Source organism: Fundulus heteroclitus, chromosome 9 (assembly GCF_011125445.2).
Source record: "Fundulus heteroclitus isolate FHET01 chromosome 9, MU-UCD_Fhet_4.1, whole genome shotgun sequence".
Taxonomy (NCBI): domain Eukaryota; kingdom Metazoa; phylum Chordata; class Actinopteri; order Cyprinodontiformes; family Fundulidae; genus Fundulus; species Fundulus heteroclitus.
In genome coordinates, this window is record NC_046369.1 from 31,340,665 (window position 1) to 31,367,677 (window position 27,013).

A 27,013-nucleotide genomic window follows, 5' to 3' on the forward strand; every position below is an offset into this window, starting at 1 on the left:
TCAATTGATTGAAATCTGGACACAGCAGGGTGTTCCAACAAATATCCTAAACACTACAAAACTGTTTTGGAAGCTTTGCATTAAGTTTGTGGAGTGGTGCTGGCCTTTAATCCAAAGAAACGTTGTTAACCATGCTTGATGGGGTCCACGGCAGCAAAGTAGCTTAAATGAACTTTAGCATCTCGACCAAGAAGAAAGCTCCAATTATTCAACAGCAGCTCTCTGATTACTTAACAAGGCATGTGGTTATGGAGGTAACTTGCCAAGGTTCAGAGCAAATTCTAATTTGTGCATTTAGATTTTGTTTTTAAAAATCCTTAAAGGTACATGTTGTATTATGAGTCTACCCTCTCTAACAGAGGAATGTAAAGGCATCATTAAAAGCACAAAGTTAATGACACCCATGCCCATGATGAGTGGATGTTCTGACCAGTTCTGAGTAAAATAAATCATCTGTATCTGCCAGATTAATTTTGTATTCTGCTGGATGGAAACCACTGAACATAATTACCTAGTTACCGTTGTCCTCTGGCTGCTGCTGCACATGCGGCAGCTAAAAGACATGCTGCACATTTTCTAAAAGTAACTTTTCTTGCTTATCCAAAGTACATTTTGTATGTAGTAATTAATATAGCTTCCCACAGAATATTGATGTAGGTACATTTTCCACAGTGAGCAAAGTGTGTTTGTCTCTCATGACTGTTTATAAGTGTTAGGGTTTAATATTCTAGGAAAACATACAAATAGGTAGCGGGCTTATCTGTTTCTGCCGTACTCTATGACTTATATAGTGTTGGTGTATCAAAACATAAGCCTGTTGTGAATAAAAATGAGCCCCATTCATCTATGCACTGAACTCCCATTTCTCTGCACAAAATATCTTTGAGAATACAAATCAAACCCTCCATTTTATCTGTTTGCCACACATCCTTGAAACGTCTCTTTATTTGTTTTCCAGCATCGGATCAACCTTCCCACGTATTACTGCAATAGGTGAGGAAAAATGGAACCTGGTAAATGTTTACATTATAAATCATTTATTGAAATATAAATCATCTGAATGTACATGATGTCAAATAATGAAACATAGTACTAAAACATCGTATTGGGTGTGATTATCTTTGACTACAGATAGAGTACCATCATCAACACATCACTCATAACCACTCACATCCACACTGCTTTATACATCTGAGGACAAGGAAGAATACAGTATTTTAGGCTCCACCCGGATATTCATCTGCAAACACGTAAGACAAATGGGAGAAAAAAAAAGCAAAGTGCAACAATGATTGTAGTTAATATCACAGTCAGTAAGAGGAGGCGGGGGCACTGCTGCTAAAGCGAGAAGACGACAGTGGGGCAACACTTGGGTTTAATACGTTACAGGTGGACCACAGTACATCCGCGTGAAAATAGTAATGAATTCAATAGTAATGCCCCATTATGGCCAGAAGCTGCTGGAGATCTAAATGATGAGACAAGTGAAACACAACATGAAACATGATGAAAGGTCTTTGGTCGTTATATACGGTCGTTCAGATGCTCCTTTGACTTTGATCCATTTTATTTTATAGCTCCCACGGATGTAGGTGCTAGGTCTTCCACTGATACTTCACTCCATCCACACAAACAAACTTTGTTTTTTTCCTAGCCATGTTGAAACAAGGCATGGGCTGGTTGCCCATATCAAGGCTAAACCGTCCCATCATACAATTCCTACAACTTAAAGAGTCCTTCCAGTTGGTAGGAGCAACTGATTTGATCAAAATGTCCCTCAGCCGTATGGTGCATTGATTAATGCTTCACTGCTCCTACCCAACCCACCGCTGCCCACTGCCGGTCATCAAGCAGAAGAAAGGCTAATACATTTTCTCCAACTCACAAAAAAAGACAAAATAAATAAATAAAAAATGCTTTTTCAAAAAAAGTAGTTCCATCCATCACTCTTTTTAAACATAGCCTAAAAAGAGCAAAATGCAAGAACAACGAAAACAGCTGTTCTGTGCAACAAGCTCTTATGTATTATTACAAAATTTAGCATCATATTTTTGCAAATGTCTATGTATCAAAATGACCACATATACATGTGGTAAATTAAATCATCATAACTGAAATTACCAATATGTTGTAACATTTTTAGCGGCAGTATGAAGAGTTGTTGCCTTTCTGTTTTTAAAAAAAATCCAATTAGATCATCTTATCCATTTCGTAATGTTTCTAACTGGCCCATACCATGAATCTCAAACCGGCCCATGCCTTGTTCTAATCCAAAAAAAAGTAAATTTTCACGTTCCCATGTTGTTCTTTGGACCTTCACCGTAACAGACGTATTTCTAAAAAGCAGTGTCGTCCCAGGAGTAGATACGGATGCGGAAGCTTATTTTGTACTCACATATAATACTTGAGTTTTACCCTAGTAAACCCTCTTATAAAACAACTCTGGAGCTATTTACATTACAATCATACTTCATATGGAAAAGGCCCACATGTCAAATATGAGCTAGGTCTGGAATAAAGCTGAGGATCTTTAATCGTTTGGGGTAAAATTGGAGACGCAACACGAAGACTAATGCAACTCCGAAGCTCTTCTCACACCCACTCAGACAGCTATGATCTGTTACTAACAATTGGTTTCACAATAATACATGTTCTTATATCGATGACGTAAAAAAATAAATTTGAACTACTGCACGTACTCAGCTACTTGAGAACATTATATAGTCACAGAGAAAAAGACGCACTCAGTCCAAATGTTGTGCTTAGAGTCAAAGTATTGCTACTGATTGTGCCAGCATCAGGTGCTTCCATTATAACAGGTCCTACTTCCTCGTAATACAGTTCCTGGTATTGGAATCATATAGTAATAATAGTGCATTTGTAGTGGTATGGTGCAGGAGACGTGTGGAGTTTCTGACCGACGTGTTTGACTTGTTCTCTCTTGCTTATGCAGACTGCAGGTAAAAGAATGCCCGACACAATAAAGCTTTTCAAATTGAAGGTGTGTTTTCGAATCTGTTTGATCTGGATAGGTCCAACACAAAGGCTCGCTCCCTTTTGGAATCCTTTCCTTCAGTCTCGTTTTCATTAATGCTCGTCCACATCTCCGACCCGAAAAAGGGTCTTTGTCCAGGGAGACGTGAAGGGCGTACCTTGGTCTTGGACTCACCGAGACTGGGAAGTGGTTTTTGTTCTGTCCTTGCAGAAGGAGTGGCATGGCCAGAGTCTTTGGCTGATTTACAGGTCTCACTCTAGTGTCCCATGCTCTCTGCCCTGTGCCATTCCTGCTGAGGCTGGGCAGCTGTCACAGAAAGCTGTCCTCCACCAGGTCACTACAGTCCAGACACATCTCGTCCAGCAGCGTGATGTCCTCCAGCGTCTCCCCCTCACGTTTCGCATAAGTGGAGCTGCTTGAGCCAGTCTCGATGGCGCTCTCCTCCGATGTTTGAGAGCTACACGAGGAAAAAAAATAACACATCATCAATAACTTTGTATTTTTTACATTACTACCACAAAACTCAGTATATTTCAGCAAATGTTTGGGCATTCTTCTTTCCGAGCCAAGTCAGGCTCAGCCAGATTGGCTGGAAAGCCTGCGGTCATTTTTCAACTCCTGCCACAAAGTATTGATTGGATTTTGGTCTGGACTTTGACAAGACCATTTTAACACATGAATTGTGCATTGATCTGAACCAGGGGTGGGCAGCCAGTTCAGCATTAAGAGCCAGAATAAAAACCAGAAGCATTCCAAAGAGCCACACAACATAATGTCCACACATAACACATAATAACTCAAACGCCTTATTACGTAAACAAAAGAAAACTGTTTTTAACATTTTCATGTCAGATGTTCTTATTCCTTTATTGATTACTTGAAAATAAAAAAAAACAACTGTAACCACAGTAACAGGAAATAATGACCTTCCTATGGCCACTTTTCCATAAAGACAGTATTTGTGGAAAGTCCTATTTCCTGTTGAACGGATGTTTTATTTGATCAATGCTCTCCTTGCTGTGGCTTTCAGATTAGGTGGATGGCCATCTCTCGTTAGATCTGCAGTTTGCCATTCTCTTTACATTTTCAAATGATGGATTAAAAGGTGCCCTGGGAAATGATTAAATGCTGGGATATGATCTTTAAACTTCTCCACATCCTTCTTCCTGACCTGCTGTGTTTCCTCAGTCTTTATGAGGCTGTTTGTTCACTAATGTTCTCTGACTTATCTCCAAGGTCTTCCAAGAACTGCTGTATCTAGTCTGAGATTTGCGTGACACTTAATTGGACTCTATTTACTAAATATGTGACCTTTATAGGCAATTAGATGCTCTAGTTTTTTAAAGGTATTGGAACAGAGGGACTGAATTTTATTTTATTTTTTTCATTATAAAACATGTTGAAAACCCTAATTTTCCTTACGTCACAGCTATACACTTGTTGACATGTGAACCAGACCAAAATAACGGGATGTAGTTTCAGAGATATGAATTCATTAAAGCATATTTAATGATAAATGATAAAATAGTGACTCTCCATACCCGTGTCTGTTCCTCTTTCCATACTCATCATCAGATGTAGGGTCCAGGTCAGGGAGTGGGATAATGTAGCCGCTGTCTGAGCTCAGCCGCTGCTCGTCGAAGCCGCTTTCCCTGTCCTTTAGCTTGCCCTGGTTCTTGTATGGAATGTCGACGTAGTCTGCGTCAGACTCCATGCATACTCGGGTAACGGCCGGGTGGTCGCTCTTCAGAAACTCGCGGTTCACCTTTTCATAGTGCTGCACAGGGGGGGAGAGAAGCATTATGCCTTTAGCCAGGCTAACTAAAAGGAATACATATATTAAATTTCTCATGGTGCAGACAAGAAATGCAGATGGAATACAGTCATTGCGGTGTAAACATATATCAACAGAAGATAAAGCTTTGTGTGAAGGGCTTGTGTGTGGCCCACCGAACAATTTAGTCCGGCCCTGTGGCTAAATGCATTATCATTATTAAGAAAAATAATAATAATATTATTATTATTATTTCTTTTTTTTTATCCAGTGTCCTGTCTGGCAATGTGGCAATAGGAATTGTTGTCTTAATGCCAAAAAGAGCTCATCAGATTTGACTTTCAAAAGTGGAGCAGTACTGCTTTTGCCATAGTGCTCCGCTTGATTTATGAATCTGAATAGTTTTATTATGATTCATGTGGGGAATATCTCAAATGATATGGACACTACAGTGGGAAAGTAGGAGAGGAAAGGAAGAACAAGAAGAACAAAAGAAAAGGTGAGAGAAAGAGGAGATAAAAGGAAGAGAATGATAAAACAATTATTGAAAAAAAAAAAGTACTTCGTTTAATTGAAAATCTGCAGTTCCTATATTGTCCACGAGGGGCGCTGTGTTTTAATCAACATATGGAAAATTGATTTTAAATAATTTCTTAATTTTTATCTGTTTGATGTATTTTGTCAGGCAGAACAGTGTCAAGTTCCAAAAAATGTGAATAAATGTTTTCAACATTGTACAATCACTCTGATCAGTTCTTATGCATTATGCACTTAAGTAAATGTTTAACTGAGTAAAAGTATTGTTGAAATTGCACATACTTTTCCTAAAAACACTGAGGTTATTCATAATATATTGTGTAAAAGTGAAATTCATTTAATATAAAAATCAACAAAAAGTCCACTTTTATTAGTTGTATTTAATCTTGCAATGACTTTACTCGTGTGGCCCTCCTGCTATCAGATTAAGCTGAATGCGGCCCCTAAACCAAAACGAGTTTGACACCCCTGATCTAAGGTGAGCGTACTAAAACTAGCTGTTCCTGAACTGCTAGCCATTAAAACGAGGAATAGGACAGGGGCAAAGCTGTTCTGACGCACAATATGTGGCGTGGAAGTCTAATTAAAGCTGGGTGGTGGAGGCGAGAACCAAGGCTGTGTCATTACCCAGACTGAGGTCAGCCACTGTGACCATCCAGCTGCAGCATTAAGGCTCTAATCACTTTTACACAGATGGAGGGAGAGGGCCTCCAGAAACTCTCCCAGGGCTCTTATAGAGGATGTGGAAGGGCTTTTAAACTACTTTAATAGTGGATAAAAAGGATCCTGAATCTGTACTTTGCTTGGCAACAAGGCCAGTAAATGTGCCGAGAGTGGAAAAAAAAACTAAGAGGAAGGGAACATATTGGTCAATAATGAGAGGTGGTAAATTTAAGAAGCAGGTGTTACAGAAACAGAGGCTCCTGAGATAAGAGAGGTCAAGGAGGACACGCACCCTCTTGTAGCTCGAGGGCAGCAAAGACGCCATAGTTTCACTCAGGCCCATGAAGGACGGCCTCTTCTCTGGCTCACTGTTCCAGCACTTCATCATCATCTCATACCTGAAAAAAGTACACAACGTTACCAAAAAAAAAAAAAAGACAGCACATCCTGTGCCCTGTAATTTCACCATGATGGGTGTCAGCCACTGCACACGAGAGATCAGAAATAACAAGGCATCACATGACGTCAGGGAGGTTTAGACAAAGGCGGCATGCTCTAACGTGTGATCACGTACACATCTTGTGGAGCGTGCTCAGGTTTTGACATCCTGTATCCGCTCTTGATCTTGTTGTAGAAGCTAGAGTCCACCACCATCCCAGGGTACGGTGTGCCTCCTGTACACAAAGAGGCATCAATCCATCCATTTTCTGACCCGCTACACAAAGAGGCAGTCCATTTATAAGTGAGAACCAGCTCCTGTTCTGAAGGATCTTTTTCTTTCTATGCGCTTCGTAATTAAAATCACCAGTGAGTATTATATACAGCACCATGCACAGTTTTTTATAGTGCTGGTATAGACGTGTAGAATGCATTAAAATAAAATAAACATTCTGGCAGGAACATAGTCTTATACAAAAAAAAAATCACAGTAGTTGATTATCAGTCGGCTTTGTCGTTTTTTTGTTGTTGCCTTCCTTGACAAACTCTCTCAATGTTCAGATTGGCAAAATCATTTTTGGTCCTCATGCAGTTGTTTTCTTTGTAGTTTAGGTTATTCTGAACTCCTTCAAAATTGCTCTGACTGCACACATGATCAGCATTACTTTCCTGATACCATTTCAGGATTTATGAAGAACAGCATACTTCTGCTTTAACTGAATGGCATGTTCTCTTCTCTTTGCTATTTTGAGGGGTAGCTTGTAGAAACTAGCCTCTGTGTTGTATTTTATGCAGATCCTACGAGAACCGCTTGGTGCAAACAGCGCATTGAGCAGATTGCAAGGCAATAATTATTACATTTGTAATAATTATTGGATGGAGTGAAGTATTAATCCACCCTCATCAACATAATATGAAATATTAAGTGTGCCAACAAATGCAAATAAATCCAAGTGGAAATAAATCTACATCAAAAAGCAGCTTTTGTTTTTTATCTAAAAAGTAAACCTTTTTGAAGTAAGGTTCTGTTTAAAGGATATAAGCAGTTATTATCTTATCTGCAGTAAATAAATCTCTAGACGTTTTATTTAGTATGAATCCAATCAGTTGGATGAACCTAGAGTAACAGCTAGTGTGAGAGGAGCCAACACTCCCACCATCTATGGAGGACTATAAACTCAAAAACATCACAGCAGTGTAGGGAAATGTTTTTTTTATTAGCTTTTCAAGTGTGTTTGAGCTTCCGTTGGGCAGGTATTTACACAGGAGCTGATTGTTATTTGGATGGCGTTTGTGCACCACCAAAACTATTTTCTGACTTTCATGAATCTGAATCTTTTATCTACTGAGGAAGGAACATGTGGAGCTTTTCCCCATCAAAACAACTTTCAGATACAAAAGGTAAAAATAAATTGAAAAGTCAAGAAAATTGTGTTTCCTGCTATTATCTGATTGTTTCCTACAACATTTCACCTCTGTATACTGGAAAGCTGGAAACTCTTCCAATATTCTGTTTTCAATCCATTTCAGAAAGGGATCTGCACACCTTCTCCCACCTGCTTCTGCTTTTTGAATATTCACCAACTTCTTTGTAAATAAACACCCAATGAAAAAGTGATGATGGTCACAAATTTGTCTCAAACTCCCTCACAGCTAAGGTGGCACATGAATACTACTAACTCACATTGATGCAAATCCAACGCACACCGAGGATCCTGTTGGATGCACTTTTCCAACATCCAAGGGTCGGAGTTATGCCTAATTCATTTTCAAACTAGATACTTAGATCTATATCCATTATATGTTCTATATTTAAATGAACAATCTCTTATTAATTTTTAATAAACACGATCAATAAGGGTTTTAAAAATTCATATAATAGTGTTTTGCATAAACCGCTATAATGTTGTTGGTTTTTTTTTTTATTGGACTTGTTTGAACGTGGTTGAAGTCCACTTTAGTCTTGCCTCAGTAGCTAGCCTTTAGCTTTAGCCTCCAAGACCAAAAAGTCTGATTTCAAACTTGATAAAACACCAAGAAAATTATTTATTACAGCAGGCAAAATGATTATTTAATGAACATTAAAGTGAAACCACTTTGTTTAATGACTGTCTAATGGCTAATCTTGTTTGATGGAAATAGTCAGACTCGCATCCTGTCATTTTTAGGAGTCATGTGACAAATACAACTGAGCTAGATTAGGATTTCTACAGTGGTGTTCAGTATGAACCCAGCTGTAGCAACCTTTTCACACTTATTTTTTATACATCTTTCATTTATCATTACATTTATTTATGAATTGAGGTCTTTTAAAAACTTACCGAGGGTGAAGATCTCCCAGAGGAGAATGCCGTATGACCAAACATCACTAAGACTGGTGTAGAGGTTGTCAAAAATGCTTTCTGGTGCCATCCACTTCACCGGCAAAAAGGTCTATTATAAAAGAGAAGCAATGTGTTTTTTTTTTTGTTAAAATGGAGTATCATTAAAACACTGCATGACTTAGAAGTTAATGTCTGAGCAGACACTCACGCTCCCTTTGGAGACGTAGTTGTTGTCATGCATGATGTCTCTGGCCAGCCCAAAGTCGCAGATCTTAACAATTTTGCCCTGAGAGAGAAGGACGTTCCTGGCTGCGAGGTCCCGATGCACGCACTGTCAAAAAGGAAGTCCATCAGAAGCATGAAGGAGTAGCTGTCATCTCTTTCCAGCGCATTCTGCTCCCACAGACGCAGACTATTCCTGTGTTTCATTTTCAGCCGAGTTCATTTTTAATACTGTTTCATTTTGCTTTATAAAGCGCCGACTTTGTGTAAACAGGCCAGTTGGAGAGACGGCCATGACCGCTGGGATATTTAGGGATAATAACTATGAAGTTGGATGAATAGCTTCTGGCTGCAGCTTGTCTGGGCCTGGTAATTCTAGCTCTAACGTTACTGCTGCTATATTAAGTGTCTGGCCTCTCTCCTGAGTGGGTACGGCAACCTTTATGGGGCTGCTTATCATACAGCAAGTGCTTTCCTCGGTCCCCACCCACTACCCTTAGCGGTCATCCTACAGAGCACATAACAAAATCTACAACCTGCCATTATAGCCTAGGAAATCGGGGGAATGCGACGATTGGCAGCGTATTTGACTTCTTGAGGCTTACGTTTTTGGAAGCGAGAAACTCCATTCCTTTGGCCACCTGGTAAGTAAAGCTCAGCAGGTCGGTGGTGGTGAGGCCTTCACTCACATCATCTGACAGCAGGTTGTCCATATCGGATTCTGGTTTGGGTAAAAAAAAAAAAAAAACGCACAATGAGGATACAACATGTTGTAAATATAGCACAGTTTTCCCAGACCTGGCTTTTAATGGCAGCCACAAACTGGGCATTATTATGTGTGTGCTACAATTATCTTCTCTGTGTAATTACAGGCCACTTCCAGGCCTAAATTCTGACAAGGGTGCACCCCTTTAACCAACAATGACTCAAATGCAACACCAAGGCCAAGCAAGCTAGGGCCAATAACTCTGAGGACAGACGGAGAGAGAGAGAGAGAGAGAGAGAAGAGCTGCAGTGCATACCGCCCGAGTCTTTCTGAGACGGAGGGTGGTCGTAGTTAGAGCCCTGGATGTCAGAGTACTTGGAGGTGGTGCTCATTTCCAGCATGGGTACATACTGAGTGCTGTCCGCCTGCTTCATATCCATGTAGTCGCCTTTACTCTCAAAGGACAGGATCACATAACTGAGAACAAAGACAAGAGAAGACGTTTTGTTAGAGATGGCAGGTTGGAGGAATACTGATTGCTGTAATGACAAAATGAACATTTATTGCTTTGCAAATATATTCGCACCCCCGGACCTATTTTGCTTTTTGACATGTCACAGCTACAAACGTTATTTTACGTGAATTTTATGTAACACAAAGTAATGGTTAATTGTGAAGTGGCAGGAAAAGGTTTTGGAGGGAGAGCATCTGTGGACATCAGTATATAAGTCTTGTAAGAGACACTTGGTTTGATTTACATCAGGACTTTGACTGGAGCATCCTAACAGATAAAACCCGTTCCATCCAAACCATCAGATTGCAGCTGTGGTTGTATGAATGGGGTTGTTGTCCTTGTGGAAGGTGAGCCTCAACCCCAGTATCAAGTCTTTGGCAGCTTCTTGCAGGTGCTCCTTCATCCACATGTTTGCTGTGCTCCCTACGTTGGTGTCGGTAAAATGCCAACAAGACTTCTTGTGTCTTTCTTCCTGACACACTCCTAGAAAAGCTTGATTTTTTTTAAGTGCACAACTAAGAAATGTCCTTTTGAAAGATGTTACTACTTCAGCTCTAGGTGTCTGCTGATCCTCCACAGTTACTTTTCTGGTGAATGCTCTCCTTGTCTGAGCTGTGAGTTAAGACTGAAGACCAAATCTTGTTAGTTGTGCGACAATATTTAAATTTTTGGACGAGTGGATTGAACAATGTTGTTCACCTAACCCTGTTTTTATACTTCTGCACTACCTCATCTGACCTCTCTGCTGTGCTCTTTGGTTTTCATGATGCTGCTTCTCTAACAAACATCTGAGGCTTTCATAGAACAGGTGGTTGATGAGATTAAATAATAAAGAAGTGGACTCTATTTACTAAGTGGACATCTGAAGGCAACCGGTTGAACTGGATTTATTTTAAGGGGTGCCAGAGTAATGGATGCAGGATATAAATGTCACTGAAATACAACTGTGAAAAATGTTGTATCCTTTTCAAAATTATTTACTCCTTTGTGTTTGTCTATATGAAAGACGAAAAAGACTAAATGTATTGATATTTGTGGTTGTAACGTGACAAAATGAGGAAGGTTCAAGGGACATGAATAGTTTCTATACCTAATAATGAGTACACATCAGTTTGTCAGTTAAATCAGTTGTTTTCTCGTTTTTTTTATCCATTTGTCTAATTACTCATCCTCTCATTTCTTGGGCTGAGGTTAGAGGGAGATGGTGTAGAAGCTAACGTAGCCAGGACTAAATCATGTTATGGGTGTTTCGAGGTGTGGTCATTGTGAGTCATCCATCAGCACAAGATGCTCCTCAAAAAAGGAGAGGACAGGCTGATGTTTCACTGAACGGTTGGGCAGATACAATTAACAGGTAGCTCGGCAGAAATGACATTAGGCTGAAAGCTGAGATCACTTCGAGCTTTGATCAGATTATGAGAAGATGCCGGACAATATCCTTTACCACTGAGAAAGTAGTGATTGTGTTACTGTTTAGGGCATTTTTACATGTCATTTTTTATCTTTTCCCAACACTAGTGGTTGTAAATACAAAAATAAAACGTTTATGGATTGACCCAAAACCATTTGGGGGGAGAAAGCACATGCAGGGATTCTTGGCAACGCTCTCTGGACGCCGTACCTCCTGCTGTTCTCGTCTGCAGGGTTGATCCCAAAGATGTCCAGCTCCTTCTTGTTTTTCTCTGGACTCAGGCTGAGGAAGCTCTCTCTGTTCTTATGCAGATAGTTGACCAGGTCGCCATGGAAGCAGTACTCAGTGATAATGTAGATAGGGCCTGGGAACGACACAGAAGATAAAAGTGTGCACCGGCGTCAGTCTGCAGGCTAATCTTATCAGGGGCTCATAAAGGCTAAAAGCACAGTCAGGAGAGCAAGCCTCTACTTTCCCATAAAAAGCCAATTAAAATAGCACGCCCACCAAGAGCTGTCATGGCCGTTAGAGCTGCAAAAGTCTCCTGCGGCCAAGCCCGAGTGAGTTTTTGTGTGTGCATGCACGCACACGAGGGGCAAATTGTGTTTAAAGTGATGACTGAAATGATATGATAGTGACAACGATGGTTGTACTAAACTATTATTATGCTGCAAAATTTTGCCTGTGAGTCAGTGTATTTCTACAGATCTGCTGTTTTTGTGTGTGCGTTTATTACCTGACTTGGTGCATGCTCCCAGCAGGTTTACAATGTTGAGATGGGGTCCGAGGTGAGTCATGATCTTCAGTTCAGACATCAGAGCCTGCTTCTCACTGGAACGAGCCGTAGCTGGAGGAAGATGCAGCAGCCATGACGTTAACACAACTCAGTCGAAGCGCCAATGAGTTATCAGCCCATGCATCCCCTATCTCTTTCTTCTGAAAGGTTTCCTTACTGTTTTGTCTTGGTTTGTTTAGGAAATTCTTGCTGCGCTTTACAACTGGCTTAAGAAGTACCCATTCATTTTTCATGATGCTGTTTCTCTGTCTACATCTGTGTTTTTCTTTCAGTAATTTGTTTTGAACATGCAGAAGAAAATAGTAAAATACTAAAATATTACCGCTTCAAAGTTTTATCTTCCATAAAAGAACAGTATTGGTTTATCACTTGGCAAATAGACAGTACTGTCATGTTGTCAATAAATAAAATGTTCTCTAAATGATCACAAGAGCAAGAAACTCAATGATGATGATTATAATGATTGCAAGATTAATAGGAAATTTTTTTCATTTTGAGATTTTTAAAATTAAAAGTTAAGAGCTGTAAAACATCAGCTCCAGTTTATCACAGTAAATATGTGATCTAATCTATTTACAACAAACCACATTATGTTGAACGTTAATAAAGCATTTATAATTATTTAAAAAAACAACGTGACCTACATTACTGGTGTATTATAAGAACCCTATATAACTGGAGTAGATAACAGCCTCCTGGACTTAAAGTTTCTGTTTATAGCTTCTTGTAAAAGTATCCACTCCATTTAAACCTTAACACAAACTTTAGTGTATTTAGTTGGGATTGTACGTGCTAGATCCACACAAAGTAGTGCAACATTGTGAAATGGAAAAAAGATGTATGCATGGTTTTTCCTAAATCTTTAACAAATGCTAATCCCTAATAAGTAAACATTGTACTTCATCATTGTATAAAATACAAAGAAAAGTATAATTACATGTGTTTAAGTGTAGACAATATCATTATCTTTCCCTTTTACAATCATACGTCTTGATCATCACTAATTAAAACAAAGCCAACGAAGCCATTTGCAGATCTTTTTTTCATCTTCAGTGTCTCAAAGAATGGGTTTTAAACTGTTAATTGTGCAGGCAATTATGCTGATGCTGACTTTGTTAACGTGCTTCACTTCATGCTTTTAAAACCTCTAATTTATTTGAACTAGCAGAAAAAGAGACTAAACTAATCCTGTTCATTAGAGCAGACTAATGGTAACCAATCAGTGCCTTGGTTTAGCTGTTGTTTAAATCAACTTATTTAAACTTACGTTTCAGCATTTTCACTGCCACCTTCATAACGGGCTGAGAGCGGCTGAGTCCATAGGCGGTGCCCTCAACCACCTTCCCAAAAGCTCCAGAACCCAGGATCCGACCTGAGAATTACAGGAAGGTATACGGGTCAATCATCCAGGGTGAAACGAGACACAGACAATCTGCTTTATCATCAGTGACTCTTCCAGCAGCCAAATCCCCCCCCCCCTCCTGATCTATAGGTTAACCCGAATCCCAGCCATTAGAATCACACTTAGTCTGAGCTATCTTATCACAGCCCAACTTCAAAGGCAGAATGAGATTCACAAGTCGCCACAACTCCACAGGGAACCAGATGGGTCGAGAACATTATAAAAGCATTTCATTTAGCTCACCAAGCACAAGTCTGTCTCGGGGAAACTCCCATCTAGAGTCGTAGGGAAGCTGCATGGGATCCACATAGATGTACTCATGGCCGTCTGGACTCACAGACTCTATCACCCTCCAGCGGATCTCATACCGTGGCTTCTGGAAAGCAGAGAACACAGGAATTCACAATTATCCACAGAAAACCCCAGAATATAGCTGTCTTTGAACAGGCAGCGCTGCAAAACCAAATACTCTATATTTAAGTATCACTTCAGCACAAATATGGGCACATTTTGGTTTGATCTGTAGCTTCGTAAGAAGGTCTAAAAAATGGAAATGTGCAACAGAATGGATCAGCATGCGAGGAGTGAAACTGTGGATTCCAACAGTACCTGCTTCCAGATAACAACCAAGACAATGAGTGAGATGATGACAATGACCAGGAGCACCAGCACAGCAGCAGCTACCGTCAGCTCAGGGTGAGGGCCTGTTTGTAAGGAAAGCCAGTGATTGCACATGTTACATTCTGAACGCTATTTATCACGTGTGTGCTTGCAGTGAAATACACTAAATGTGTTGCAAGGGAAATTTCCCTTTTAGATGAGGTGTGTCCTGACAACTAGCCTTCAAAAGGTGTCTTGGTAGGCTAATTTGAAAATGCAGGAGCCAAGGAGACCAAACGCTTGCAGAGTAGTTAGAGGGTGAGGATAGGGGTGAAAAGCTCATCTGTGTGGACCAAATGGTCTAAACATCTGTGATCTACCTGAATTATCTCTCACAATAAAAACTGTCCTTTACCCATATATCAAAATCTGCTTTCTCATCGCAAACTCATTGTCTTCCAGCTGTTGCAACTCTGGCTAGCCTTAACACTGTTAATTAGAAGTTCAATTGCAATTACAAAGAAAATAACATCTAAAGTAAGTTCGAACGGGACATATTATGCAAAACCCACTTTTTTTTAGCCATTATACATGTTGTTGTATGTTGATGAGAATTGGAATTTAGTCTGTCCAGGTACAGTGTAGCTATCTTAATTTTCTGTTTGGGTCCAGTTCTTCAAGCCAATCAGAGTTCTTTGTTTTCTGTTACATTATTTGAACAATTACATCACAGTTTTGCTGCAGAGATGCTGAACAAGGTCCACGGACTTGCAGCTTACGGATTTCGTGAATACGCCATTTCTATGTGTTTTGCAGTGATTTGTGGTCCAAGTTGAAGAAGTAAATTTTTTTTTGCTGTCGGTTTTATAAACCAACACAATTATTTGCACCGTCCCCCAGCTTACTACAAAAATGGCTGAACGGGGTGGAGTGGAATGCTCTGCAGCTTGAAGGGGGATGGAGTGTGAAGTGCCCCCTTACATTTAAAGAGACAGCACCAAAATTAATTGCTCTCAGATGCACCTCAGAACAGGGGTAATAGATGGACTGTGGGACCACAATGATGATGAAATAAGACCAAAGCATAACAGTTCCACTTCATATAGACCACAATTGAATGATTTGAATGTGAACAGGTATTAATTGAAAAGCCTTTAAACCCAAGGCTGGATAGGTGTATTCTTACCATTGGATACCAATTTGATCTCCCTGCTATCAGCACCGATTTCATTCTTGACAAGGCATCGCACTGCCAGAGTACTTTCCAGATGACCAAACATGACTTGGCTCTCCAGGTTGCTCTCGTCATCAAAGTGGGATTCCATTGTGATTTCTGTGGAGTTGGTTGGTAGAGGTGCCCAAGAAGACGTGTCATTGGTACATCTTGAGGGGAGTAAAGCAAGGATATGTTAATTGCATTGACTGTACATGTATGTATTTAAAAAAAAAACATTGCAGGGTCATTTTAAAACTATGAAAAGGGGATCTTACCGTTTGATGTTTTTGCATACAAACCACTCCACAACAGGAGTGGGCTGCCCCCTGGTGATGCACACTGCAGACTGTCCTGTGGCTGAACCGTGATGGAGGTCCATGAGGTCCAAAATGACTGCAGGCACTGTAACATCATAAGTAACACAGGGTTTGAGTAGATGAGTGTGTGTAAAGATGGAAAGTAGGCAGACCTTAAATATGCCTAAATGTTGGTATCATCAATGTCCAATTGATTGTGTAAGTTCAAGTCTTCCACCTGACCTTTCACCACCAGGTTTAAGCTGACTTCATGGCTTTGGTTTCCATTCTCCACTCGCATGGTATAGTTCCCACTGTCCTCCTCCCTGACCCGGATCAGGGTGAGTTTACTTATGTAGCTGTATGACAAAAGAGCAATAGAGACTACATTCACTACAGATGCTCAAAAGAGCGATCAGACAAATTGTGAAAACTTAATTTGTCTTCAAATTAATAGTGACAGAGACTAACCTGGTCTCACTGATTTGGTCCAGAGTAGTGATGATCTCAGCGGTTGGATCAGTGAGTGGGACGCCATCCTTGAGCCAAGTAACATGGGCATCAGGAAAGGAAGAAATTGTAGCACTGAACTGCCGGACCTCATCCAGTTCCGCAGATTCATGGTCCTTAAACTCTGGCTTGATGGACAAAAACTCTCCCGCTGTTGGAAAAGTTCTGGTCAGTGATGCTGATAGCTACTTCAGAAAAAGGCTTGATAAAGTAGCTCAACAGAATATTTACTTTAACTGAAAAAGGTAAAGACTCTTACCAAACACTTGAATAGCTATTTCCTTTGTCTGGGTGTCTCTAGATGCTACCGCAGTAATGGAGCATGAGTAGATGCCGCTGTCTTTGGTTGAGGCTTGTGGGATCGTCAGGGTATAGAGGATCTTTCTTTCTTTCGTATTTTCCAGTACAGTTTTTGTACCTCGATTAGCCTGTTATACAACAAGTCATCAAATACCTTTAGGTCAGTCCTACCTGACAACTAAAACATGAGAAAGATTGGAATGGTAAATGGTAAATGGCTTGTACTTGTAGCGCTTTACCAAGTCCCACAACCCCAAAGTACATTACACTACAGTCAGTCATGCATTCATTCATGTACACATTCACATCCTGATGGTGGTGAGCTATGGTAGGTGATTTTTCCTGCTGACCACCGCTAGCAGGAAAAATCATTGGGCTTTACAGGTTGACTTGTGGGCTTACCGGTTTGCCAGGGTATTTCCAGTTGTCTTCCAATAGGTAAGGTCCTTGAGCAAGGCATTTGACAGTTATTGTGTCACCAACCAGCAGAGCAGTTCTTTTGGCAGACAGCTCAACTTGTAAGATCTCTGAAATAGGGCAATGAATACAGCTAAAAGCATTGCAGTGTACCAGAAAGCCTGATCACAGTTGGTGACAATAGGTAAAATTCACCGTCAAAAACCCCAAAACACACACCTATTGAATCATGGACGATGTATTGCTCACTGATGTACTCCTCTCCATTTATGATGGCCTTGCAGACATAAGTTCCGGTAGGAAATATTCCCAAAGCACCCCTTTTACTGTCATAGTCACTGGGTACAGTTTGGTTCGTGTCAACATTCACCAGTGTCACTTTAGCCTCGGGATCAGACACCCTACAGGGAATCTCATTCTCATTTGTGTCAGCCAGCAGATGGTTCTCAAAAGATGGAACGTAGGGAGTGGATGGATCTGTGTCGGGGTGAAAAAAAAACCTTTCAAAGCAAAGAAAAAAGCCAAATACCAAAACACACAAATAGATGTATGAGCCATACCTGGTACATAGATGTAAATGCTGCTTGACTTTTCCTCATTGAGGATGCCACTATAGTAGCAAGTGTAGTAACCAGTGTGCATTACTGTCGCTTTATCCACAGTGATGGAGGTGACAAAAAGGCCACTGTGGTCCTCCTGCGACTGCTCCGCAAGGGGGTACGGTGTCTCCCACAGCAGTTTGGCATCTCCACGACATGTCAGAGTAAAAGGAGTGTGAAGAGTGACAACCATCTCATCCTGGTCTGGCAGCAGAATGGGGACGGAGGATGGGTTGGTATTAAGTCCGAAACCTGTAACAGGACACAAATCAGGATTTCTGTCAGAATTGATGAATCTTAAACCACTTATAGTGTTTGTTTTTCCGATCTGTTCTTTCTACCTGTCATTTGGAGGAGAAATGAGAAGTGAGCAGTGTGAGAGCCACTTATTGCTGTGATCGTGTAGGTTCCACTGTCTTTCTCCATAGGCTGCAGGAATGTCACAGTGCTCTGATACCTGTGTGAAGAACATTTAAGCTGGTAAGACGTACTTTAATGAAATGATGATATTTGCAAGTTTGATCTCTTGCTTGGACCCAGATGAGAACGTATGCAGCTTCATGCAAAGAATTTATATCCCTCAAGCTTTTTCACATGATGTTACATTAAAACCACAACCTTCAACCCCCAATTTATTTATTGGGGATTTTGTGTGATAAATCAAAATAATATAATCCATAGTTATGGAAGGAAAGGAATTTTTTTTTTTACTGAATAAATCTATATTGACCGGCCCCATTCCATTCACCCAACTTAATGGACATCTTAGTTTATTACATTTAAGATCAAAGACGTTTATGGCTGTGTGGTGGCATAATGTGAAAAAATTACAGGTGTATTAATAATTCTATGTATTTCAGTCATAACTCCCTATTTTATTTTTATTAGGAAAAGAAACTTTGTACTCACCGATTTCCTCCTATGTGGCTAGTTTTGGTGGAAATGTAGTAGTTCTCCGATAGCGCTTGGCCGTCTTTCATCCATGACACTTTAGGCGCCGGGTATGCATTAATATAAATGGTGAACTGCGTCTCCTGTAAAATGCTGACAAACTCTGTCTGCAGAATCCCTCTATGGTCCAGGGTGACAAAGGAGTTTTCGTCTGCGATAGTAATAAAAGAAGGAGTTGCAAATAATTAGGAATATTGATTCAAAAAGGTCTAGAGGCAGAGAGTCAGTGTGGGAAAAAAAAAACCCTATAGTGTCAGAGGAACAAACGAGACAGACTTATGGCGAGGACTGAGGTGAAACGAAGGCCTGACACACATCTGTTGAAGCCATCCCATAAAATATGCTGGCTTATGTCAAAAACAGAGCTCGAGCTTTAATGTTGCATAGAAGAAAAAATAGCTCCACACACACCTAAACGCAGCACGCGCACACATGTGAACACCTGAGTGAAGATGAGGATATCGACTGCTTATTATCGACCGTGAGCCATCACTTTGAGCACACGCCGTTATAACCTGTTCAAAATATTTGGGGATTGTTTCGGACCGGGAAACTTACCAAACACAGTTACAGCCACGCTGCTCGCTCTGGTCTTTCCACTGGCCTCGTGCGTGACCGAGCACTCGTAGCGGCCGCTGTCCTGAGCGGTGGCTTGTGGAATTTGAAGAGTGTGGATGACCCTGTCGGGAAGACTTTGCTTCGTCTCAATCGCATTTACAGCCTATGAGAAAGAAATATAGAATAGGATTAATTCATAATCACAAGAAAATCAGCATTTGATTTAAAACATGTGTTTGGTTGTTTAAGCTTTGTGCGGCTTATCCGTCTGACAGATACTGTGCAGGGCTAATGACTAAAACAGTGGTGGTGCCTGGGGAGATAAATCAGGATCACAGAGCCTTTTAAAATCCTGCAATTGCACCTGAGATCAGAACCAGGAGTCAGGCCTCCTGTATCCCTACCTCACCTACTCTGGAAAAAGACCTTAAAAGAATCCCTCACAGATATAGAATAATGTGCTGCACTGATTTATGACGTTAAACAGCAAAAACATAAATTGTACAGTGGCTAGCAGAGGTATTCATACGTCTAATTAATAGTTCCGATTTTGAGACATTACAACCGCAAGGCCGCAGAGGTTTGTTTTAGTACATTAGTGAAAAAACAGCATCATGAAGACCAAGGAGGACAGCAGACAGAGAAAGCTCTGGAGTTTAAAGCAGGGTTAAGGTATAAAACAATCTCCAAAGCCTTTAATATCTCACATAGCTCTGTTCCATCTATCATCCTAAAGTGGAAAGAATATAGTACAACTTCAAACCCACCAAGACATAAACTGATCAAAGATGCAGCTATGGTAGCTCTAGAGCTGTTATGCAAGCTGCAAACATCTACATCTCAGGTGGGAAAATCTGTTGACAGTACAGCTATTAGTCATGCACTCCAAAAACCTGGTGGGAAGAAGAATGCTGTTGTTAAGGAATACCATAAGAAGTCCCATTTGTGGTGTGCCACAAAGCATGTAGGAAATAAAGTGAACATACGGAGGAATGCACTGGTCAGATGAGACCAAAACGGAATATTCTGGTTGAGATGCAAAATGCTGTGAGGCAAAAAACGAATGCTACGCCTCAGCCTAAACACACCATCCTCACCGTCAAACATAACACTGGCTGCATATTACCCTTTGGGTGCTTTTCTATAACAGGGACAGGGAAGTCCCTCGGGAATGATGGATGGAGGGGAATGCAGCAAAGAAACTACAGCTACTCTGGAATGGTTCTGATCAAAGTGGATGCAGCCTGTGTTACAATTACCCAACAGGCCCAAGTCCAACTTAGTATCTGTGGTAAGACTTGAAAATTGCTGTTCAGAGAAGCTCTCCATGCAAGATGACCGAGTTTGAGCTATTTTGCTACGAAAAAAGTGGCTGCAGACGAGTGAAGTTGGCAGTCACGTAGCGACTGCAGAGAAAGGTGGTTCTACAAAGTACCGACTCAGGGGAGCTGAACACAAATGCACACGACACATTTCAGATATTTTTTGTCAATTATTTTCCTAAATTCATCATTAAGCTGTTGTATCAGATACATCCTCACTAAAATACGCTGAAGGTTATGGTTTTAACGTTACTAAACGTGAAAAGGCTAATAGGGTGGGAATACTTTTGCGAGGCTCTGTGTGTGTGCTGTCCCAGACTCTTAAAACTGAAGCCTTAAAACCCCCAGATGTTTAGCTGGCTGTCATGCAGAGACAGTATCCATACCCTACAGGTCCCACGGTCAGCAGGTTCAAAGGACTTGCCATCCTTTTATTTAGTCCTTTGAGCTCCCTCCTTTCCTTAACCCTTGGGTCATGAACCTTTAACCTTCCTGTCAGACTCTTTGACATGGGGATAACTGCCAGGGAGAGCTTTTTCACGGACGTTATTCCAATCAACACCATATTTCCTAAAAAATACTTTGCTACCATTAAGAGGTGAGCTCAATTACAACAGCAAACTAAAGGTCTGGGTCCTAAATACGTCCATGGTTGTACATGGTTAATATAACAATGGCATGAAAACATGATTGGACACTGAAACAAATTGGACCTAAACGAATTCTGGATAGCCTCATGAAAAAAACAATAAGCGGTAATGGGAATATAAATAAGGGGAGAAAAAAACTGCTCCTTGCCTGTTTTTTCAGATAGATCCACTGCTGGTGATATGATTGCCCAAGGGGTCTGATGCAGGAGATGTTCAAGGGCTGCCCGACTCTCATCTTCTCTTCACTTGCTACGACGTCCACCTCAAAGTCGTTCTCCTCGGGTTCTGCAGGAGGGACAACCATAAGTGACGTAAAGCAACGCTGTGAGATCACACCGCAGCTATTCTATAAAACAAGTGTTCTTGCCACTCTTTGACCCTTATCATTTCACTAAAGTATCCTAAAAATCAACCTCTCCACTTTGAAAGATAAAGTAGTCTTGTACTTATTATAACAAATGTACACAAGTAATAAAATCATAGCTGTGTGAAGAAATGTGGATTTCTCTAAAATAATTTTTTTTTTTGTTCTAAAAAAGCTCACTACGGACAAAATTGCTAACTCTGAATCAAAGAAATCACAGGATGCACAAGAATCAAGCTGATCAGCTGACGTTAATAAAAAAATACGGCAGACGAGCAATTTTGACAGATTCCCACGTAGATTTGGAAGTTAGTCGAGAATTCAAGAACATCCATAAAGCAAAATAGCCACAGCGAAAAAGATAGTCGTCAGGACACTAACTGGCACCAATCTGTTTATAATCCTGTTTGAACACACAAGCCAGACCTTAGGGTTTTACTGCAGCCATTTAGAAGGCAAGTACGTTTCTTTGAAGGAGGGATTTGATTAAAACATATTAACAAGAGGGCCAAAATAACAAAAACAAAACTCAAATGGACATAATTAAAATAAACTCTGCTCAGTTGCACTTTGAGATGTCATAAGAGACCCGTGCAGGTCGAGGATTGCTTTTGAATGCATTTTATCTTGATTAAATTACAATTTAGAACATATTTGCAAAACAAAAAGAAAACTTCACCATGCAATGTTGTTTATCGATGACAAACGATATCTAAGTGAGATTGAGGGATTTTGTGGAACAATCAAACAAGTAATATTACATTTATAGGAAATACTATGACAGACTGTCAGATTTTGTCCTGACTTACCTGAACTTTTTACGGTGTAGATGTCACTTAGAAAAGTCTTGCCATTAAATGAGGCCTCGCATATATACTGGCCAGGAGAGAGCGCTCCCATGAAGCCCATCTTGGGGTCGTATAACCTGTGGAGCTTCTCTCTGGCGGGGACTCTGAACAGCTCCACGGCATGGTTCAGCTCTGTCACACGGCACGGGATGACCACCTCTTGCTCATAGGGAACAACCAGGTTTTCTGGTTCCTCTGGGACAAATAGAAGGTCGGGATCTAGAAACGGGCAGAGAGAAGATTTTTCAATGCTTCATGTCACCTTAACCATTGACCTTTTTATAATATACTCACAACAAAACTAGATGTATTGTTATTTACAAAAGCTTAGTTTTCATGGCAATTTTTTTTTTTATAAATTAGCGTTCAATCATATTAACATACACTTATGCCTTTATTTGATGTAATCTGAGCAGTGACATATTGAATTTTTATTTATTTTATGTATTGATTGAGGACACCCCTCCCCCCCTGCTATGTATTGTGGCATAATTTTCTATTCACCTTTGACAAAGATATAGATTCCCTGTATATCGCTCAGCTGGTCCTCCTTGTTTTTATGTCTGCAGTCGTAATAGCGAGTGTGCTTAATGGATGCGTTGTAAATTAGGAGAGTCGAGGTGAAACCATCTGAAATAACTATGGCATCATCAGGCAGTGGTTCTTCCCAAACTACTTCTGATTCCCCTGTGCAGCTGATGTTGATGAGGGAGTTGGGCTCCAGTTTGAGGTCATCCTCCCCAGGCCATATGGTTGGTGAGAATAATCCAGGCGAAACTGAGGGACAGTTAGGTGAATGTTAGAAATTTTTAAATAAAAATAACGTTAGAGGATCACAGTATATCTTAAATAGATGTTTACCTGAAACCATCAGCACAAAGATAACACCCCAGACCAGGTTTGTCTTCACGCCATCCATGACTATGGACGATCAGCTCTGTGAAGAGAAGAATAGTGACTATTTTTGTTATCAATTACCATGACTCATTTTTATCTGCACATTGATACTAGATTTTTGACAACAAATCAATAGATTCGACATATGAACTTATGAGAACTATAGATAAGAAATAGAAGTTTATTAACATTTCTGCGTCTGACCCACAAACCAACTAAGAAAGAGACCATGATTATCAGCAACATACACATCACAAGAAAGTCATATTAACAAAGGTATATTAATAAGACAAAATGCGTTATTGTCATTTTTGATTTCTAAAGAGAAGTTAGAGACCCCACATTTGCTAAATTGTGCCCTGACCCCAGCTTTGGAAACCACAGGAACAACTTAATTTTAGCCACTGAACATAAACTGGTAGAAGATGGCCGCCTTATTTATTAAATTATGTATTCATTAACAGACTATAACAGCTCAAGAGTCCACATTTGGTCCACAGAACGGCGCTTCCCTACCGCGGCCAGCAGAGGGCGACATAGTCCACACTTTAGAGCCGACTCCGAGCAAATCGCCTCGCCTCTGATTGTTTTTTGCCTTCGTTGAAAAGCGCCACTTTTTTTCACTTCGGCTTACACATTAACACAAACGCAAAAATTCTGCTCCAATGCCTAACATCGAGGATGCCAATTAAGACAAAATGTATTCTTCTTTTTTCTAACAAGACTATACATGTTGTAATGAGACTATGCTCTGGAAACAATTATTTTCATATCAGTGTGTTTACCATGACAGTCTGGATCAATGTCTTGATGGGAGCCCAGACTTTAATACGACAAAAATCGTTCACTAAAATATTATTTATGCCAGCTCCCCCCTCATTAATTAGGTTAATTATGTTTGATTCTCCCAGTTTTGTTTTCATGGGCATCTTGTCTTCTCGGTGTCTTAAAAAAAGAAAAAGAAGAAAAGGAAAACTCTTTTTCCTCTTGATGTTTCCTGCGGTTGTCCGCTCTTGCTCAGTTGAAGCAGCCTGAATAATCCATTGCAGCGTGGCTTCGTAAACTCTATAATTAGGACATCCACTCTGCGCAAAATGACATATTTGCGTGGAAATCCAACCGACAAAGTGCCTAATGCACTGTAAGATTTTTATGGACACGCCTTGGCTGAAAAAAAAAAGTTTAATTGATAATGTCGTTTTCATATTTGGCCGCAGTTTGGTGAAGAACCTTTAGAAATTGCGCTTAAAACAGTCTGTAGAGGCAGCGAAGCTCCGTGCATGTCCCTCTCTGTATTTATTCTCCTCTACCTCACACCAAGCGACTCAGAAGGTTTGCACATATAAAAAGCACCGTCTGCTGAAGGTATGCCGTGCAACAGGTCATTTTAGAGTGAAAAAGAGAAAAAAAAATCCAACACAACAATTATTAGGTAATTGATACAGTCCTCTTTAAAAAGATTGGCTTTTGGAGGTTTTTTTTTTTTTAGTCCAAGAACATGTAAAGATCCGACGAAAAGACCCGTTTGGTCTCGCAGCAGGGTAGGTGGTAAAAGAAAAATGCGCCCCCCCCCCCCCCCCCCAAAAAAAAAAAAGCGGCACTTGGCCTTTTTTTCCTTTCTGACTCTGAATGAAATCCAGCGTCCTCTTTTCCACTTAACTGCAAGCGATCATATTCCACTTTAATTCCTCCGCATCCCACCGGCGGACGAGAAAAGAAGTGATGCAAAAATTCCATCGTGATCCCCAATAAACCAAGCGACATCCCACGACTGTGCCTTCTGTCTTCGAGGTGACACCTCCAGCTGCGAGGCCGAAATTGAACGCTTTTATCCGGGAGAGTGAGGGACGTTCCGTCGCTTGGTGTCCAGGGGGAGACCATATGGCGCAAAACCCAGCTGTAATAAAATCCTAACGGCAACTAAGTTGTGCAAAAGTTTTGCACAGCGTGCAAAGTGACGAATAAAATTGTCAAATCAAGCTGTAATGACTAATTATTCAGTAAATAGAAATCAGTAAATACATAAATAAAATCAGCAGCAATTAACTGTAATTGTACCATGCATTCTGAATGTTTTATTAATGTAAGTAAAATAGGTTAGGTTTTTTTTATAGAATGTTCTCAAAACAAATGTTTAATCGACCTTACAATTACCTTTTCCTAATCCCCTCTTTTTATTCCTTTCTTGTCAGTAAATCCACAGTGAATTGGTCCCTCCAAAAGGCACAGCGAGGGTCCTTTACAGCGCCTATAATCCTCAGAGATCCTGCGCTGTGAGAGCATATGTGCGCCCCTTCCGTCCGCATCCACGGCCGCCTTCAAAACTGCACTCCAGCTACAGCGACCTGTAACTGATTCAATGTTACAGTCCTCCCCCCCCGACCGAAAAAAAGTAATCATCTGGCTCAAAGTAAATAACTCTCAGGAAACGGCACCCCCTGTCTGTCAGTCTAACCTCGGCGCGCTGAAACCCTTTTCAAAATAAGAGTGCTTTGGAAAAGACGTGAATTTCGTGATACGGCAAAATGATGAAAAAGAAGAATGATCCGAAACGTCTTCGTAGTCAACAGTGCTTTTAAAACCTTGTATCTGACGGGGTTCTTTGTTTTTGAAAGTGTCTACAAATCTTCTGTTTTGTGACCAGGCGAGTTCACTACCGTCTACCGTCTTAGGATAAAGAAATCTGCATATTTGTTGCTTTTTGCATCACAGATTTGCAGTGAAAAGACGCGATTCTGGCGCATCATACAGAATGTCTGCAGACGAGATTGCAGATCTCCCAGAGGGCGCTCACACACCACCATATGACTGCTCACGCCTCTAATTGATTTCGTGCAGTTTTTATCAACAGAAAAAGTCCAAACCGTCAGAAAAGTCCTTTTCTACGCTTGTTTGACACAGAAAACTAACAGGACCTCTGTTTACCGCTCAGTATGGCCGATTTCTTAAACCTTATCCCCCCCAGTACCCCGGGGGGCTTCCCTGATGGGCATGAGAGGAATAATTGGCCCCTGTGAATCCTCTATCTCTTGGCACAGAATGGAGGATTCAGACCTGTGTGTGTGTGTGTGTGTGTGTGTGTGTGTGTGTGTGTGTGTGTGTGTGTGTGTGTGTGTGTGTGTGTGTGTGTGTGTGTGTGTGTGTGTGTGGACGGAGCCCCGGGGCCCGATGCCGCAGCCCCCCACCCCTTCTTCCCCACTCCACGCAGCCGCTTGGCGCAATTACTTCCACATGTTAGGGGAAAGAACAGTCTCCTTGTTCTCCAAACAAAGGATCTCAGCTTAGGAAGACCCAACTTACCTCAAAGCAAGTTTAGACTCTCACTTGCGACCAATTACATCCAGGTAAACTAGTTTAAATAAATGTCCTAACTAGTTAAAGCGTGTTTGCTTAAATCTAGTTGATCTCTGTAAATCCATCACTATAAGGTTTTATTTATTTATTTATTTATTTATTGTTTATCTTTTGCTTATTTTTGTTTTGTTTTTAACCAGACACATCAGAGTAGCCTATAGGATTGATGTATTCCTGTATTCCCACATTTTTTCCCTACCTCTCTAATTTGGAGAGGTAGGGGAAAAAAAAAAACTCTCCAAATTAGTTTCTCGCCCTGTCGTGCCCCGGGCTGTCCAGCAGAGGGCTTTAAAGTAATATCACATGTCATTCAAACAGCCCTCTGCAACTTTGTCAACAATCATGATGC

The 27,013-nt window shown here is 40.7% G+C and overlaps 1 protein-coding gene across 2 annotated transcripts; it reads right to left on the bottom strand.

The window, feature by feature from the left end:
- Positions 1–1,014: 1,014 nt before the first annotated feature.
- pdgfra (platelet-derived growth factor receptor, alpha polypeptide) lies at positions 1,015–25,670 on the bottom strand. Of its 2 annotated transcripts, XM_036141484.1 has the most exons (29): positions 25,465–25,670; positions 23,275–23,350; positions 22,918–23,190; positions 22,375–22,632; positions 21,350–21,486; positions 19,230–19,392; positions 18,630–18,822; positions 18,062–18,177; positions 17,682–17,972; positions 17,341–17,598; positions 17,107–17,231; positions 16,664–16,832; positions 16,366–16,555; positions 16,138–16,253; positions 15,874–16,000; positions 15,569–15,765; positions 14,392–14,486; positions 14,026–14,158; positions 13,648–13,752; positions 12,321–12,431; positions 11,795–11,948; positions 9,976–10,136; positions 9,559–9,674; positions 8,940–9,062; positions 8,729–8,840; positions 6,544–6,643; positions 6,262–6,367; positions 4,537–4,772; positions 3,305–3,452 (listed from the first exon to the last, which is right to left on the bottom strand). In XM_036141484.1, exons 2-29 carry the CDS (start codon positions 23,330–23,332, stop codon positions 3,305–3,307), a joined length of 4,371 nt encoding a protein of 1,456 aa, XP_035997377.1. In that variant the 5' UTR covers positions 23,333–23,350; positions 25,465–25,670. The 2 variants fall into 2 exon arrangements, with proteins under 2 accessions (XP_035997378.1, XP_035997377.1); XM_036141485.1 differs by lacking the exon at positions 25,465–25,670 and having other exon boundaries at positions 1,015–3,452; positions 23,275–23,332.
- Between the last annotated feature and the right edge of the window lie 1,343 nt (positions 25,671–27,013).